General features: G+C 39.6%; 1 protein-coding gene across 2 annotated transcripts; it reads right to left on the bottom strand.

Annotated features, from left to right (window-relative positions):
- Positions 1-1,388: 1,388 nt before the first annotated feature.
- Positions 1,389-17,835, bottom strand: LOC101164182 (myocardin). Of its 2 annotated transcripts, XM_011485376.3 has the most exons (16): positions 17,497-17,835; positions 16,528-16,692; positions 10,884-10,937; positions 10,130-10,185; positions 9,802-9,868; positions 8,975-9,094; positions 8,676-8,821; positions 8,105-8,245; positions 7,373-7,538; positions 7,146-7,281; positions 6,552-6,696; positions 5,852-6,451; positions 5,670-5,765; positions 5,423-5,560; positions 5,285-5,339; positions 1,389-5,195 (listed from the first exon to the last, which is right to left on the bottom strand). In XM_011485376.3, exons 2-16 carry the CDS (start codon positions 16,580-16,582, stop codon positions 4,774-4,776), a joined length of 2,397 nt encoding a protein of 798 aa, XP_011483678.1. In that variant the 5' UTR covers positions 16,583-16,692; positions 17,497-17,835; the 3' UTR covers positions 1,389-4,773. The 2 variants fall into 2 exon arrangements, with proteins under 2 accessions (XP_011483678.1, XP_011483680.1); XM_011485378.3 differs by lacking the exon at positions 8,105-8,245.
- Positions 17,836-18,105: the final 270 nt, after the last annotated feature.

Here is an 18,105-nt window from a genome sequence, read left to right as displayed (position 1 = left end):
GGCAATAATTATCAAGGTTTCAGTGGTATTTATGATCCATTAAAACAAAACAATCCCATGATTTGATTCTTTTACTTGTGAAAAAGGTTTACTCAAAAAAAGTTTGCATCATTTCCATCATTCCAGAATTAGTAAGTAACTATTTTGTATTTTGTTAATTATTGTAACTTTAAGGTAAATTAGAAATGTTTGCTTGCATTCAATAAAATTCTAAAAACAGAGATGGCACACTGTTCATAGTAAAATGTTGAAGAAATGGCATGAGGAAAACCATCAGTCTAATTTTTTCATCAGAAGGGTATTTAAAATTTTAAGGGTGTACTTCATATACTGCCTAAAAATAAGAAGAGGTTCCTTCCACCATTTTTGGGCCATCATATGAAGTCAGCCTTTTATTGTTGTTAAAGCTTAAGCTTTAAATGTTTCAAAGTAACTAAAACAAAACATTTTAAAGATTAACACTGTGCACTATCTTAAAAGAATGCTTTATTTTTACTCTTATTTAAAGTCAGCCTCAAAATAAGAGAGTAAATAGGTAATTAGGCTAAGATGGAAGATATTTGGGTTTGTCTTTTGCATTTGCCAGTAAACTCCAATGCTTTTAGTGGCTTTTTGCCTGTGCCACCATGAAGCTGACATTTATGGCTGCTGGATGGATTATCATGACATTAAGCCCTGCAGACTGCTACGTTCCTCTAAGGGTGAATTACAGTGGGGCAGTTTTTGGCCTCAGAGTGCATTATCACTTAATTTTTCAATGGTTCCAATAGATTAATTACCAAAACATGTGCATGTAACAACATTTCATTGACTTTAATTAGCAAATCGACATGCTCAATTAAAGAGTTTTAAAAATGCAAAGTGATCATATTTAGGAGTCAAATAAGCCAAGCTTCTGCAGATTCAGAAGATTTTTGAGATGAGAAAACTTTACTTCCTACTTTAAGTATTGGATAGTTTAAAGAAACGTTTCCACATAAACAGTGGATTGGCGCTCTGTCCATGGTGTTTGCAGCCTTGCAAAAGATGTTGCAACCACCTTTACACATTCAAAGGGTGGAGCAGATATAAAAAATGGATGGCTGTCAAATTTATCGACATGTTTCAAGTGTAATTTTTAGCTCACCAAAAAATATTCAAGTACTTTTACAAGAATAAACTATTGTTGTGATTAATCTAGAATATTAATTTTCTAAAGCCCATTGAAATGAATAAATATTTCTTTTATCTAACTATTTACATTTAAGAAGTTATGTTTTGTGAAAGTTGAAACAAAAAATGGTGTGCACTTCAATCAGTTTTCCCCTCGTTTAACACACCAGCAGAAAACAGTTGATTACTGTATGTACATGGAAATACATACAAATAAAGGAAACAGAAGAACTGTGTTAAAAATCTATTAAGACTTTAATTTTCTTAATGCTTTAAACACATTTTCAACAAAATTGGTGTCTTTTGCTTGAACAAATTACATAATAAATAAAAGCAAACAAATTACATGTTTTTCTCAAGTTTAAAAGTTATAGCAGCAAAATGGCCAACTGAATCACAGATACCAAAAAAACACTCTGGTGGTTCCAGATGATTGTTCAAACTTCCTTTAATATGAAGTGTTTCAAGAGTTAAGCCTTGTCCGAAAACTGTGCTCCAGTGGAAATAAAAAAAAAATAAAGAAGGCAAGTGTCAGTCCAAAGCCTTTCAAGTCACAGGAGGTAGCATGTTACTCTCCCGCCTAACAATTTTCTTTGTTTCTTTCTTTTTTTCTACTTTTTTCTTGCAGCAAGTAATATTCAATGATGGCTATGATTTTCATTGACATCATTTTACAAAACCTGTTTTTTTTATATTTTTTCCTTTTTTTTTTCAGTTACGTTTTTTAATACTGAAAACTATACAAGGATCTTTGACAGCTTTCTATGGAGCCCGTGACCAGACATGGGTAAAAACAGAAAATACTAATTCATTCCCACGAAATAGTAATTCATTCCCTAAAAATAATTGTGACTTTTTACTAAACCCATATTTTCAACCAGAAATAAATGCTTCCGGTTACATATTTACCGTAAATAAGATAAGTGATAAGTAATATAAATAAAATATATGTTGCCACTTCAATTATTGAGGTTTCCATTGACTATAGCGAGGTGATCGCTACGCTGGGTTACCCCTGGGTGAGCGGCTGGACGGCAGACAGACGGCATAGCGATCTCCGGCGGCTGAGCTCGTCCGCTTGTTATGCCGGCATGCAGGCAGCTCGCTAGCCCACAGACAGAGCGCTGCTGCGGGATGGGCAGGCAGCAAGCTCGGGCTTCCTTATGATATTTTTCATATTTTTATCTAGACAAAAATAAATGATCCCCTAGTTTGATTGTTGTCGATTTTTTTCCCCTCTCGAACAGAGAGACACTGTTCAACACTGGAGCTGGAGGGAGGCTCACTATACCGGGAGAGACTGTGAATGAACCCAGACATGGAGACGTGATTACCGATGCTTCTGTAGAGCTTTTTAAAATAAATAGTTCCAATCTTTAAACATCCTTTGCGTCTTCCATGCATTGTAATGAGATGTACACAGGCGGAAATTTGAATCTATCTGCTGTAAATCCAAGTATTGCTCACATCCACGTTTGTGAATAAATTATGGCGTGGGTTGATTTGTGTTTATTCGCATTAATAATTTAATGGAAACAGTGTGATAACACATTTTGCAAAGTGAAACTTAGCAAATCTAACAAAGTAGATTAGAAGATTCACTCCATTTGCCACAAAATCGGGGCTAGCCAGAAAAGAGACTGCTCGTAAAGTAACTGCTTCTGGTTCATGTGAAAGAATAAAGTCCAATTTGGGGATTTTCTTCATTGTAAACACTTTTTCGTTTGAGAAAATTAATAATTCGGGGAAAAATGTCATTATTCCATGGGAACAAATTATGATTTTGTGGTAACGAAATAATAATTCACGGGAACAAAATGATAATTTGTGAGAACGATTTCATTTTTTTTACCCATGTCAGGTCACGGGCTCCATAGATTTTCAATGCTAAAAGGATCTTTTCTTTCTGCCATCAGACAGAAAAGCCAGAGATTCCAAACTGACTGGGAGAAAAGCAAGACATATAGAAGAAAGACAGACGTTAAGTTTCTGTGCCCATCCAATCGTCACAAAAAATTATGACTTTTGGATTTTTAGGAATTCGTTTTTTTGGAGTTTCATTAGTTAAACAAATCATGTGATATAACAAAATAAATCATGCAATATTTTAGAATTTAACAGATGTTAATAGGTCAGAGTTAGCCTTTCAGTAATTACTTAATTGATATGCAGTCAATTTAGGTTTTATTTTCTAATCTGTATGAACTTCACTTATAGGATTTTTTTAAAAACAAAAAAAACAAATAGGATGATAATTAGTTTATTTTGTTCAATCCATCCAAGAATCGGATTTTATTTTAAAAAATCTTCATCATGGAAATATGCAACTTCCTTTTTATCCTACTCCAGGCTTTTTCTGGTTATTTTGTATTCTGATCAAATCCAACAGCTGTTTAGCAATGTCAGGCTCCAAATTAATTTATACATACTGAGCAGGTGTGGCCTTGTTTTGGGGTCATATTTCATGCTAAAACTGGCCATGGCAGTAGGGAGGTAAACATCCAACTGGGGCCAGACACTGCTAGGGGTTAATCACTGAAAAAAGGACCACCTGGTTTTGCAAAGTGGTGAGGAAGCTCACTCAGCTGATTGGTGCAGTTGTATAGGAGCTACTTTTTCCTGATTGCACGTCTGGAGAACGGCGACCTGAGCAATGTAAGGTGGTTGTTCTGATGATTATGCAGGTAAAACTACAACAGGGCTGCTGCCTGCTGGCAGTGGATCCACATTAAACCGTCTGAAATGAAAAAAGGACTCAGAAACCCAAAGACTTTCCTCTTTCTCTTTCATCACCTTGCAAATCAGCCGTACTGCTCACAAACTGACATCCGTAACTGGAAGCAAACAAATAAATACAAGTGCGTTTGGCATTTCTGCTGATACATGGAAGCAGTTGTATGTTTGCAAGACTTGTGTGGGCACTCGCACATCATCAGGCATTCTAAAAGCACACATACACATACGCTCAAGCTCTCGCACTTGTCTTATTTGTGGGTTCTGCCAGCTTTCTCCCTCTGCATGCCGACTGTGTGTCTGGCATCAGGGTTAAGGTCTGGAGCCACACACATGCTGTGTTCTCTACCCAGCTGCTGCACTCTCTGAATGGGCTTTATGAATAACTGGGACTCAATGACTTGAGTCAACACCAGGGGCCACGCTCAACCCAATCCAACAACAGGTTTTGGAGATAAGTCAGAAACAACATTCTCCCAGCACAGCCAGGGAGCATGTTTAACTTAATACGCCGTCAGGTTTTCTTTTGTTTTGCGCTCCACACATTGTGCTGCGGAGTGAGTCAACTCACCGATGTGTTGCTTGATTTCTTTTTCTGGGTAAGCCTGCTTTGACTGCTTTGAACAGCAGTCAGTGTACACTGCACATGTTTCCTTTAAAAGCTGTGTCTGATCTCAGGGCTGCAACAATTCCAGCTCTCGACATTGCGTGGAGCCAGAAACTCTGCCAGCCTATCAGTGATGGGGAGCAGAGACCCCATTGAAATTTATGACATTGTGCCCTTAATAAAATGTAGAAAGCTTCTCCCACTGGCGACCCTTAAAAATTGGCTCCACTGTACATACAAACAGTTTGCAAACATTTGATGTGCAGGGGTCTGGGGTGTCCTCACCACTTCTCTATCAGTAGATCCAGAACTCGATTCACATTCAGGTCTGAATCCAGGCTGAAATCTGGCTCCACAAAGGGAGCTTTGGGTGGAGTAACAGGGCGCAGACCAGATGTCAGCGTTTCAAGCCAATCTGCGGCATCAAATGGCATCGGAGCCCGTCGTTTGCGTGACTTCGCGGTTGATGTCAAAGGTGAGGTGCAGATGAGGAGAGGGGGAGGAGCTGGGAGAACTTGGTTTGGGTTTATTACTGCTGGAGATGGAGGGAGCTCCAACAAGAGAGAGGAGCAAAGGGGTGACGGCAAGCAGTTGCTGTCCATGTTGTGCTGTTGGGACGACTGGGACTGCTCCCTTTGAGGTGAGGCAGAAAGGTCAGGGGAGAGGTGGGCAGGGGATTTACGATCAGAGACATTGACAGAGCCTGAAAGAGAGGCAGTAAAGGGGATTAGACATTAGAAGATATATGAGTGACGCTGTTGATGCACTCTTCACATAGTGTGGGAGACTCACCATCACAAGTGAAAGCCTCATCCAGAATGTCATCAATTGACTGTGGAGGGTCCATCTGTTGCAGGGAACAAGGAAGATGCTTAGCTCTCACTATACTAAAGAGCATCTTTGTGAGCTCAGTTTTGTAAGGTTTCTAACCTGCGCCCTCTGAATAGCCTCTTGTAGGTCTTCTTCCAAGCTGCGAATGCCAGGAACAGTCTGTACAGGACTTGCCGTGATCTGCACTGGCAGCTCAAAGTTGCGGTCAATCAAGTCACAAGGCTGACAGCAAAACACCTAATTAGAAAGCAGAGGCAAATTTGAAGTCCGGTAGTGTGAGGATGATCACTTATTCAGGTAGTGCAAGTTAAACCAAGGCTATTAAATGTGGCTGATGTGTACTCACCTGATTTAACAACTGCTCTGACTGTACATGTGCCTCAGTCTTCCTAGAGCATCCAGGATCCTGTTGCAGGAATGGATGAAGGGATCCCTCACAAGGCTAATTGATAAGAATTTGGTAGAGTGGGGTAATTTTTTCACACCTGTTACTAATAAATCAACACTTTCCAGCCTGTCCATCCTTACCTCATTACCAGTGTTTAAGGAACGGTCCCTGGGCCTGCTGCGTATCCTTTCCCTCATCTGTAGTTCCACACTCAACTCTTGCTGCTGTTGCTCCTGCTGCTCATTATCGGCCCTCCAGGGAGTCCCACACTGCACTAGCGAGGACGATGGCATGGGTAAACTGGGACTTGGTGTTCCTGAGGCCGTGCTGGCGGAGGCCATGAAGGCAGTGCTGGTAAGATTACACTGTTCACCTGCCAAGCTAACTGTCGCAGCATTTGTAAATGCATTTGGGACGGTGTTCAATGTTCCATTTGGAACTGTATTTGGAGCGACAGTGTGAATCCCATTAGGAATTGCCCCATCTTGGATGTACAGCTGTTGGTTTGGGCTGCAGCTTGGTGAGTCTAGTCCAGAGCTGGAGCTGGAGCCAGGGCTCTGGTTAGATGGTAGTGGGGGGCTCGGAGTGAGAGGGTCCAGGCTGGAGCTCAGCTGGGAGAAGGGAGCAGGGCTCAGGCAAGCATGCTGAAGCTGGAAGGGACAAAGTCGTTGCAGTAACGTTGGCTTGGTGCCAGAGACAGGAAGCCCACGCTTACGCAGCTGCTGTCGCAGCTCCGATACCTGATGAAGAAGAATGACACAAGTGTTGGCTATCGTTTCATTTTTTTGTGTTTTCAAAATTTACAAGATTCTCAGTTTTCATTAGCACAGCTTTTCCTACCGTCAAATCAACCAGATTTGATGGGAGAAGCTCAGGCTTGGAAACAGGGTTTATGTCTGTGGGAGAGTGGTTTGTAGTCCCAGGGACAGGTTGGACATTTTGTGGCAAGGCTCCAGAAGACTTCATAAGATCATTGTGCTCACCACTAAAGTAAAGATGAAAACATCAGTCAGCTAAGGGTGACTATGTTCCTTCCTCAAGTCCATGAGTGTGCACATCAAAGTGTCTTTGTGCATGACAAAGCATTTAAATTTTGACATGTACAGAGGTGGTTAAATGACCACCAGAAAGATGTGAAAATAAGGTCAAATTAGTTAACCCTTTTACACTAGACCTTTAGCTCCAGTTTTGATGTTCTTTGACTTACTGTCTTTGTTTTATGATCTCCACACAGGCCTGTTTTTTTTCAGTACACACAAAAAGCTGCTTGTCTCTTCTTCAGAATCCCTTGGAATTACGTTGATCACGTAAATGGTTGAAAAGTAAGGTCAAAGAGTGTGTTTTGTTAACATCGCTGGTGTAAAAGGGTTAAAGAATTTGTACAGCAGCTTGTTTTTGACAAGACAAATATCTGAGCAACATTTTGCTACATACTTGGGTACAACAGTGAGTTGTTGCTGATTCTGAAGGATTTGAAGGTGAAGGAAGACCTGCGGCTGTTTTAGAAGATGGGAATAGGCTGGGTCTAAGGACTGGATTGAGTTAGGGCTCTTCTGTTTTGCTCCTCCCACTTCAAATAGATAAATATCTACTGTTAAACAGCAACCCAAAAGAACAAATTGAACGAAATATTTTTGGTAACACTCAGGATGTTGCATTACCTCCAGTCCCAGCCCCCCTTCTCTGGTCAGGAGGAATGTACTGATGATACTTAAGTTTCTTCATTTTGGGTTTGGTGTCCCTTGGTTTACGTGGACGTGAAAGATGGTTGAGGTTCAGGGAAGATGGCAGAGATGATGTGCAGTTGCGGCTGGGAGGCTGTGTTGTCTGTAAACACATTTAGTTTGCATCTGAGCTACATCCAACCAAATGTAATTCAAGGAAAAGCAGATGCAGGCTGAAAGAAACCCAGGCACAAATGTTGCCTCATTCTGCATTGACAGGATTTGCCCCATGTTAAGGTTAAATTCCCACAAAGAAAGGCGTAAATGCATCACAGGCCTCCGTATGACAGTGAGCTGGCTTTGACATACAGCTGTGTGGCTTGTGTGTGAATATGTTAACCTAGGTGCCAAACACTGAGCTCCACAAGAAGTGCAAATTGACAGTAATGAATGCAGAGCAGCTTATAGAAGAGCCTGGTTTAAAAAAGAAACAGGAATGGCCAAACGGTTAGGTTAAAGACAGGTTGGCACTTTTATCTCTTTTATTGTGTATATGCTCTAACCTGATACTCACAAAACACACTTTGTGTTGCAGGTTAGGATGGAAGTATTGTTTTTCTACAAACTAATTAACTTTATCTTCAGCAGTTTCACCCAAAAACTTATAAAAATAAAAATAATGAAAACCTAATTTTGAGCCTAAATGAGCATGCAACAACCACCTCTTACCTTTGGTAATAGAGACGTGGTTTGGGAAGTCAAATATATCCCATTTGGTCTCCCAGTTGTTGCCATAGAGTTTGACTCGCATAGTGCTACACTCACAGGTTGCCTGATGCCCACGGTTGCCGGGAGCAACGCCAAACTGGACTGAAAGCAGAAAATTAGATTGCCTGACCAACAAAGCTATTTTTAAAGTCATCACCCAGTCACTATTGTCTTTATTTACGGGCGGCCGTGGTGCAGCGGTAGGGCAGTCGACCCACAATCGTAATATTGCAGGTTCGATTCCCGCCTTGCATGCCCATGAGTCAAAGTGTCCTTGGGCAAGACACTGAACCCCACCTTGCCTCTTGTGGGAGGTTGGCGCCAGTGTTTGGCAGCAGAGCTGCCACCAGTGTGTGAATGTGTGTGTGACTGGGTGAATGGGACTGGGACTGTAAAGCACTTTGGGTCTTGAAGAAGGTAAAAAAGCACTATAGAAGTATATGTCATTTACCATTTTTTTCTGTTCTTTTGAAATGATTTAACTTTGCCTTTCTCTCGCTTGTACAAAATTGTTATTAAAGGTCGCACTCACGGCTGAACAGTCACTTAGTGACTGGTCACACGGAAGTCCTGGTAATGAGGGAATGGCTGGTGATTGTTGAGCACCGCATTGCTCTGCAAATGAGGGGGAGGGGGAAATGTCATCTTCGAAGACATTGGCGGGGAGGGAGGCAGGACCTGTGAGAAGGTGACAGAAAGAAGGTGAAGAGGAAGAAAAACTGACAATAATAATATTAGTGTAAAAATGCAAGATTAAAGGGATTTCTTTGTAAAAAGACAGTTTAAAACTGTAATACAGGTTTTTGTGATTGTTACTTTAAACTGACTTACAGCTCTCCAGGGAAAGTGTGGGTTCCTGCTGCTGGCCTACAGGTGGACTTCTGATCCCATCTGCAGGGTCCTGTGACTGGTGAACCTTCCTCTGCCTCTGGCCCCCACAAACAGCCCTCTCTAAGGGTGGAAGACAGAGAAAACAATGGTGCAGATGAAAGGAAATGAAGGGCACAGATGGGACATCAGAAAATTAGAGATCTGAGGATGAGACGCAACAGGATTTTAGAACATATGTGACGTGAGCATGGACATTCTTGCCACAGGCGATCGGTTCCAGCTCAAACAATAGAGGTATCAAAATATAGTAAACAATTCTTCCCACAGAGGAATGTATTCCCTTGGATTTTTGCACACTTTCTTGCACATAGCATTTTTCAAATTTCAAGTCGAAAAAAGTCTTCAAAAAATCGGAAATTTGAAAAATGCCATAAACCATAATAAAAGCCTTGAGAAAAATTAAAGAGGAATCATAAAGATCATTGGAAGATGGAGAAAAAAAGGAAGAAAAATAGGTGATCGTGGAAGATAATGAAAATTATGACTCCCAGATTGATTAGTTCATTGTTTGCTGTCACCCACCAATACGTCAGACAGCTGTTTATAATGCAGCATTACAGTGTGCAGCAAGGTCACATTTCGTTCTGACAACTGGTGAAACAGAGTCCTTTGCAAGATTTACACACTTCATTTTCTCATTCAGTTACTGTATAAACAGGCCTGTATCCATATAAAACAAAGACGAAAGGATGCCAGGAGTGTGTTATTTTGCACAATGAAGGGAGAACACACAGCAAAAAGCAAGGAGGCAGCGACATCACTGTCACCTTGTGCAGTTTCAATGCTCACACCACCAGAGGGCAACTTCTGACGTCCATCACTGTCGGTGAGACGCTGCATCAGATAAAAAACAATACAGAGTAACCAACACAAAAACCATACAGTTAACACAGAGGTTATTATTATTCAATATCTGCTGTGATAAAATCTCATTAAAGTTAAATATGCAATATTCATTTTCAGTTACAAATATTTTCTAATGGAAAATGTACAAATAAGTCCTTCAGGAGGGAAAAATAAATGTTGTTTTACTGATTTACATATGGAATATGAAAACACAGTATGGGATATTATTGAGAAAGAGTTAACCCTTACTTGAGTTTCCCCAGGGTCCTTCTCTCCAATTTGGGGGAGGCGAGAGGATTTTAACCCTGTGCAAACAGACAGATTGTGTTTACACAATGGAAAGGATTAGGATTTAATAAATATCCTTTTTTTTTACATAGACGATTAACTTCAGAGTAAAATAATGCACTAATTAAATACTGCCAGCCTTGGATTTATTTGCCTTTGTTACAGCGTGAAACATCACTGACTGCATTTAAGTTAAACCTTTTAAAAGCAAAAAGAGATCTGAAGCGACGTGCACAGACTGTCAGATTACAACTTTGTCTTGTTTTTATATGTTACGTGTTTAGGACTAAATTAATACATTTTGTATAGAAGTTATATATATTTTGTACATTTCATACTAGTTTATATCAGGGTCAGTGGCTGACTAAAACTGTTTTTTAGAAATCTTTGCATTAGTGCTTTGGCTGAATTATGCTTTTGAAAAGCCTTCCTAAACTCCCATTTAAGTTTTAGCACATTGATGTACATTTTACTTCCTGTTAGCTCAAAATACACAGTTGTCACAATATTGATCTAACAGTTGTTTTCTTCAAATGAAATTGAAAAGGGAAGTAAAATCACATCAATATTGTTCATTTTTAAAGACTAAAAAAATCGATAATCTGTCATTATTTGAAAGGAAAAGAAGTGGCTTGAGGGCCATTAATTTGAAATGCAACCTGCAGGGATGGTGGAGGTGGATCAGTTACAGGGTCAATGATACTCAGAGACTAACCTGCATCCCTATTGATTTCTTGTAGCCTTCGATTTTGAATTCTCAGCTGCAGCACTGAAAAACAAAGAAAGTGAATTTTGCATCTGTCACTGATTAACTTGTTTGCTTGTTTGATATCCCTCTAGGAAAAAAAAACATATTCAGTTCAAATTAAAAAATGTAAACACTAAACTATGCAGGACTGGTGTCAAATAACATGGCCTTGAGGCTCAGATTATTCCGTGACTGCTTGCAGATTATCTGTTTTGATGCACCCATCCACACACATGCATGTTCACCTCAACACGGAACACACACAAACAGGTGAAGAAGGAGCATGAAAAAAGCTGAAAATATGGGATACATTTCAATAAGCATTGGGACCTCAGAGACCTGACAAGGGGAGGGCAGGACTTTATGGGGGTACATGAGAGCGGTGACTATTTAACTCTGAGTATGTCTATTTCTGTTGGTCCCTTCCCCCCCATCAGCTGTCCCGGTCTCTCCACAAGCCTCTCATACATCTTCTACTGCTCACGTCATGCTCATTTGTGCCACTAAGTACACTCTTCCTGCTTTCCCTTCTCTCTGACAACTCAAAACAAATGTTTGGAAATCTGTATTTGAAGCCTGTTCACAATCTGAGCTCCTGGATTCATAACAATATAGGATGATTTAGTGCAGCAATTCAGACAGTCTGTCAGGTTGTTCCCAATTACTCATGGGGGTTGCACAAAACCTATCTAACCTAAATTTTTTCTTTTACTCAAAAACAGTATCTTGGTTTCTTAATAAACAGTAAATAACTATATATTTTTGAGAAACTAAATTCAAAAGCCAAGTACATGAGATGACACTCAACAAAAATAATTGATTATCCTATAGCAAATAAAAATGCACATACAGAATCTCTATTTCAATCAATTTTCCTGTGTATTTCAACAAAAACACACCAAAGGTGATCAAAAACTGCCAGGCAGAAAGTACAGCTCTGACTCCGTTACAGTATTTATATACATCATTTCAAACATGCCAGCTGCTTGAAGAATCACGTTTTCTAGCAGCTGCTTGTTTACTTTGGGGACTGGACTGTCTGTGTGTCATTTACTCGCCTTTCTATTTAGCAGACATTTACGACAGCTGCCTGGGAATTAAGCAGTGGCTAACATTTAAAGGAAAATTAGCCATACAGTGAAAAGCCTGTTGACTGCGGCACCCTGCATGCATCACCAAAGCGATGGTCAGGAGGAATAATATTAAATGTCATGTAATTTTTCAAGTTGACATAAGATGTCATAAGACCCAGTAGCATGATATTATCTATAATCATTTCAGTCTGTCATGTCATGTCCATACATTTACACCCCCCACTTCCATCATTCCATTATAAAGTCACACCCCAGAGTACAGGCAAAGACTAGAGCTGCAAAACTTAATTGACTTGATCAATTAATCAATTTATATTCGTATAATCGTCATTCAAATTAAATTATTCAAGCTTTAGTAAACTTTAAAGTAAAGATAAAAGACATCTTACTTCTAAGATTTACCGTTTAGATCTGGTAGAGGCAGTTACGATCTACAAACTGGCCAGTCAGTCCTGTTACATCAAAAGCATGAAGCTTAGCGACAGTTTCAAATAATGATGAAACACAGCATCTTTGGTCTGAGACATCATGTAGGAACCCATCATGATATTTTGTATGGGATTATCATAAATACGTACAAAAACGATAATTAAGGCTTTTAATTTAATAGTTTTTTAACAAAGTTGATTCGTAACACCCTATAAATACAAAATGTGGGTTTTCTTTTCCTGTGACCAATTAAATGTATTCATTTTGTTTCAAGAAGTATAGTCATCCACTTTCAGAAAGAGTCTTCAGATTTTTTGTAGTTTTGAGTTGATTTTGGTGAAAAAGCTGTAAACATTAAAAGCAGCTACAACAAAATGACTCTGATTTCTTTATCAACTATAAAACACCATGTTTTCAGTTGCAAAGCAGACATTCCTGCCCACTGACTAAACGTTATTCATAGCTGTTACTGCTCATCAAGAAGCAAGAAACTCAGATCGTCTTTGAAAAAGGACTGTGTCCATAAAAATAAAAAAAACTTCAAGTGCAACAACATGACATGATAGTTGTTTAAAGTGGATAATATTTGATGTCTTTTTATGTCATTTAGTCAGAGTATCCATTACCATGTTTTGATCCTTCAAAATAAAAGACTTTGAGACGTCTACCCTTAAAATAATTAATTCTTAAACATTAAACCATTTATTACAGGCTTTTTGAAGAGATTGCCAGCAAAGGAATAAAAAAAAAAAGTAAAGATTTTTGACCCCAATGTGAAAATCAGGGCACCTCTTTTAGCAGCGGTAGTTTTTAACACAATTTTACCATATGTAATGTAAAGTGAACTGAATGATAAAGTCATTTTATGAAAAGGACCAATAAAAAAATACTTTATTAAAACTGTAACCACATTAGTACCCTTAACTTAGAAAACCTGTAACTCCATAAAAAAGAGATGTTTTGTGTCAATTCATCTGGATTATGTCCCTGCTTTTCCAATAGATTATATCATATCCTTCCTTAATGGCTGGTAATGTTTAGCAGTTGTGTTAAAATGAGTAAACTGTTGATTGGAATGATGTTACTTCATATAAATGAAAATAAGAATAGTTGATGGGTACTGTGAATGGATAACATTAAAGTGCCACTATTGCTGCTCAACTGAGTGTGCCAAATTTGTTTTCTGTATTTGATTCATTCCCTGAGGGAATGCTGAGCTGCAGTCCAAGCAAGAAAATATTTTTTCGATTTAACCCTCAATCTTACCCTTGACACAGAACCCTGGTGGCATCGTTAGAGTCTTTGGCATAACTTGACGGCAGTTGAACCCAAAATCCAAACACAAGGCTAGCAAGGTTGTTCAGAGTTTTAAATTTTAGTTGTGGTTGGTTTAAGACAACCTTTACTCGTTTTCTTCTCTTGTTGCAGATAATTGAAGCCAGGAAAAGATGTGTTTTTTTAGCAAACTGATGTTTTAGAGCAGAAAACACTCATAATTTCGTGATATTACATTTATGTTTTATAGTATTTTATAGTCCTTGTTTCACGATGGGCTGGTTTGGACAACCAAACATTTTTTGTAATGTTTAACGTCAGAAAATGTATTGTCGGATGCTCGTGGTGGTACAACATTAAGCATCCACTAAAGACAGTTTATCTTCAGTGTGTGCAGGATCAGCCTCTTATCATGCAGCTTCACAAAGCGGCAGTGACACACAGAGGATGCAGAAAGCCTCCCTGTGTGTATGGAGTGGTCATTGTGTGAGAGCTGTTTGACATCTTTTCAGAGAGATTATAACAACTGTGTCACAAAGCTCACTCAGCCTGGTTAGCTGAGAAAAATGACACCATACTGTATTCGATTACAGCCTGGCTAGTTGGAGTCATGATTTATGCGCGCTGATATCATATGCACACGGACAGATGGGATAGTCATGTCATATTTTTCTCTCCATGTTCTCACTTTTGTAAATCATATTTTTTCTTCAGAAATCAAGTGCAGATATGTTTTTGTGACTGCACCACACCACAGAAAGGTATGGTAACAAACCAAGCAAGCTGAGTCAAAATAAAAAACATTTCACTGAGCTGAAGCAGTTTGCTATCAGCTAGAGGTGCAAAATTGAAGAAAAAAAATTGTAATTAACAACAATTTCTTCTTGGGGTCAAACTGAATTCGTATTGCATGATTGTTGCACAGACTCTTTCAAAATTTAAGCAAACCTTTTCCTGTGGTTCCCCTCATTTTAAAACAACAATGCCTCATTTATTGCACCACCACATGTCCTGAAAGTCAGATTTTCATTTTTTGGCTTTAACAAATTAGTTTAGTTTTAAAACAGCCACAATAATAAAGTCTATTATTTTTCATATTCATTCAAACACTTTATGAGTTACAACCATCTGAATATGCACCACCCAATAAAAGACTGTGTCAACAAAAAACTATTATTCATCAATAAGCTGCACGTTTCTGTGATGCACAGTTGTTGATGCGAAACCAGTAGCCAGCTTAACCAGTATTAGGTGTTTTTGTGTTAGTTTTACAACAAACAAAAAAAACGTTTAAAAGACTTTAATTTAGAGAAAAACTGTCTGTTATTAAGTTTTTTTTTCAACTTTAAAATGTGAGTTTTGTAGATTTGGACATTTCAACAGTTGTCAGAGTAGGGTGTGAAGCAAAAGTCAGTGGATGAGACCTTGGAATGATCTGCGGACACTAAACTCTACGTGTGTGAGTCCTTAAATAAGTACAAATGAATGCAACCTAAAGTAAAACCTCCAATATAACTTCAATTATAGAGGATTTTTTTACTTTTAATCTCTTTAAGGGTTTTCATTTGGGTCGCTCCAACTACAAGGATACAGCAGTTGGATGGAGAAGCGTTTTGAGAAGCAGAGCTGTTGGCAGTTAAAGACCATGCAGAAAAAAACTAATGGTTTGGAGGTCAACAGAGGCAAAATCAGAAAAGTTGAAGAAATCAAAGTCAGAGTGCATACACTAAAATACTTGAGAGGATTTATTTAAACATTTATTTTTTAACAAGCATCTGTCTTTAATGCACCTTTTTGTCATGTAAGTTAAGCATTTGGGATACCAGGCAACTCCTAAACATGAAGCAAGAACATTATGATCATGTTGAAGCTGCATTATAAAACTTTTTGCACTCAAATTCTAAAAAGTAATAAGTTCATGTCTGATTCTTTTATTATTCAATCTGCACTAAGATTTTCAACTTTTTAACATGAAGGGGTCTTTTTTTTGGTCAAATTTCCCACAAGAGTAACCCATTGTGTCAGTATGAAGGTCAGACATCACCTAGATAAGGACTTTGAAATGTCTACAAGACTTTAATATATAAATGGAATGCATTTGTCTGACAGGTAGTTTTACTTTTAGATGGTCCTTTTGGTCAGATCACATCTTAACTGACAGTAAAGTCCTTTAGTGCTACGTGTTAAGTGTTTTCCATATATATTCTCCTCTTCAGAATCCGCTGGACTTAAGTTAATTGCAAAAATGGTTAAAGGGTTACAGCAGTCGAAAGAATGTAAACACTGGAGCTAGAGCTCCGGTGTAAAAAGGTTAATGTACAGATCAGACTCACTGCTATAAATCTCTGAGTATTGAATTTCAGACAACAGTAGACTGCTAGTATTTGTTAGTGTGAGCATGAACTGAACAAAACTCTTATTCTTCTCTGTCTTGCTTAATATGCGTCAATATGGCCACGCAAGCAGTGACAACCGTTTTCGCACTTCAGATTCCTATAGGTGACGTCAGACATAATCAATTTCAATTATTGCCCATGTGTTTGTGACCTAGTAGCAGGAACAGGTTAAAACGCTTCTGCAACATTACACACTTGCACCAGTCCCTCGACTACTTGGTTTTCTTGCCAGTATGTAGCAACTCTTTAAGGACCAACGGCTGCATTAAAGACTCTCTTTTCTGCTGAGAAAACATCAATCTTGTGCTTGAAAGACAACAGAAACTCGGTTGCCTCAAATAACGCCTAGCAACTGCTGTAGTAAAATAATTCCTCCACCCCTTTAACTGGCATGATTGATGCCTTCTTGATGCTCACCTGAGCGGAACTTGTTCCGGATGAGAAGTGACCTCTCAGAGGCCAGCAGCGTCATGGTGAAGAGGAGGGAGCGGGAGGGGAGCAGGGAAGCGGAGCAGAGAGAAAGAGGAAAGTCCTGGTTTACCTACCAGGAGGAATGGGCTCTTCTTTTTCTGCCTCTCGCTGCTGGGAACACATTAAAGCGGAGGAAACGGGGAAGGACAGAGGGACAGATGCTTGTTAATCCACTGATAGACAAAAACAATAGAGACCACAGCACAGGGGAAATATAGATGTCTAAAGACCATCAGGCAGACTGTGCTCTATGATGAGCAGGTCTGGCAACTGCAGCCTCCCTTTAGACAGCCTGGCATAATCAGAGAGACAGAGCTAATGACACAAAAAATAAATAGGAAAGGAACAGAGCATGGAGCAGGGATGAGATGAGCCGAGTCCATGCTTGCGTGAATGCAGGCGACAGAAACCATGACAGGACAGTCCAACCAACAAACATGGTCTCTCCACAGCATTTACTGCACAGTGGCAGCAGGACAAACGTGTGCTGCTGTGCACTAGTAGTAAAAGGGCTGACTCTCAAGTAGAGAGAACTGAGAATCTACATAAGCTGCATTAGTACACACACAACCTATTAACAATATTGATTGAAGTGGCCAGCAACAGAACACCCAGAGGAAACCTGTTTGAAGCAAATGTACAAATACACACCAACAAATCCATACACACGTGCTCCAGAGGAGCTAAGGTCATGCATACCAATTTGCAGCAATCTTATTGCAGTTCCCAATTTAAAATGAGATACATACTTCCCTCATTTATTGCACAGGGTCCAAGGAAAGGCTACTCATTGATTATTTCATTCGTACAAGACTAAGTCAGTGTCTCACACACACACGCTGTTCCGGTCTCGTCACAGAAGGACGCTGAAAACACAGTCAGAATAAAAGCAAGAGAATGAAAGAGAATACTTACAGGAAAGGGGAGAGTTGATTCCTTTAGGGGAAATTGAAGTGGATTTAAGATGAAATTGAGAGAGGTGCGAGACGGAGGAAGAGAGGGAAAGAGAGAACTTCCTAGTGCGCTTAATGACAATGTCTTTCTTTCATGTTCTTTGGAATCCTTTTTTTTCCTTCCTCTTTCGCCTCTTTCCCACACACTGCTCAGTATCTCTGGTTTTCCTTGAGGAGCAGATGCAGAGGGGGGGGTTGGGAGATCTTTGGTTCCTATGTTCCCTCACGATTGAAACCTCTCTGCCTCTGTCTCGCTGCCTCTGCCCCCCTCCGCCCCAGAGCACCATGGGTCCTTGGTGCCAACTGTGTTGGACAGTCACGCTTCACCCCCCCTCTCCCCATCAACCTCATTTTCTACCCCCTTTCGGTCCCTCATTGCTTGTCACCCTCCCCAGCACCTGGTGACTGTTTGATTGCGATTCAGTATTTGCATTGGTTTTGTGGTCCACCTAATCGTTTCCTGTCATGCGGTGAGGAGCAGATTCTAAAAGAGCTAAGCTCTCATGTAATGCGAAAAAAGCAAAAGGAAACACTTCATTACAGCGAAGCTGGGGAGTGCTTTGGACCTACG

The sequence above is a fragment of the Oryzias latipes genome, chromosome 16 (assembly GCF_002234675.1).
Source record: "Oryzias latipes chromosome 16, ASM223467v1".
Lineage (NCBI taxonomy): Eukaryota > Metazoa > Chordata > Actinopteri > Beloniformes > Adrianichthyidae > Oryzias > Oryzias latipes.
Note: the sequence above shows the minus strand (reverse complement) of the source record. Positions and strands in the feature narration are given on the sequence as shown.

Bases quoted from the DNA above. Each gene is read 5' to 3' on its own strand.
- LOC101164182 (XM_011485376.3), bottom strand. From the start codon at position 16,582: ATGACGCTGCTGGCCTCTGAGAGGTCACTTCTCATCCGGAACAAGTTC. The intron at 8,246-8,675 runs GTGAGTGCGACC...TTCTGCTTTCAG, and splicing joins CACTAAGTGACTGTTCAGCC to TCCAGTTTGGCGTTGCTCCC. The intron at 6,452-6,551 runs GTAGGAAAAGCT...CTTCTTCATCAG, and splicing joins CAAATCTGGTTGATTTGACG to GTATCGGAGCTGCGACAGCA.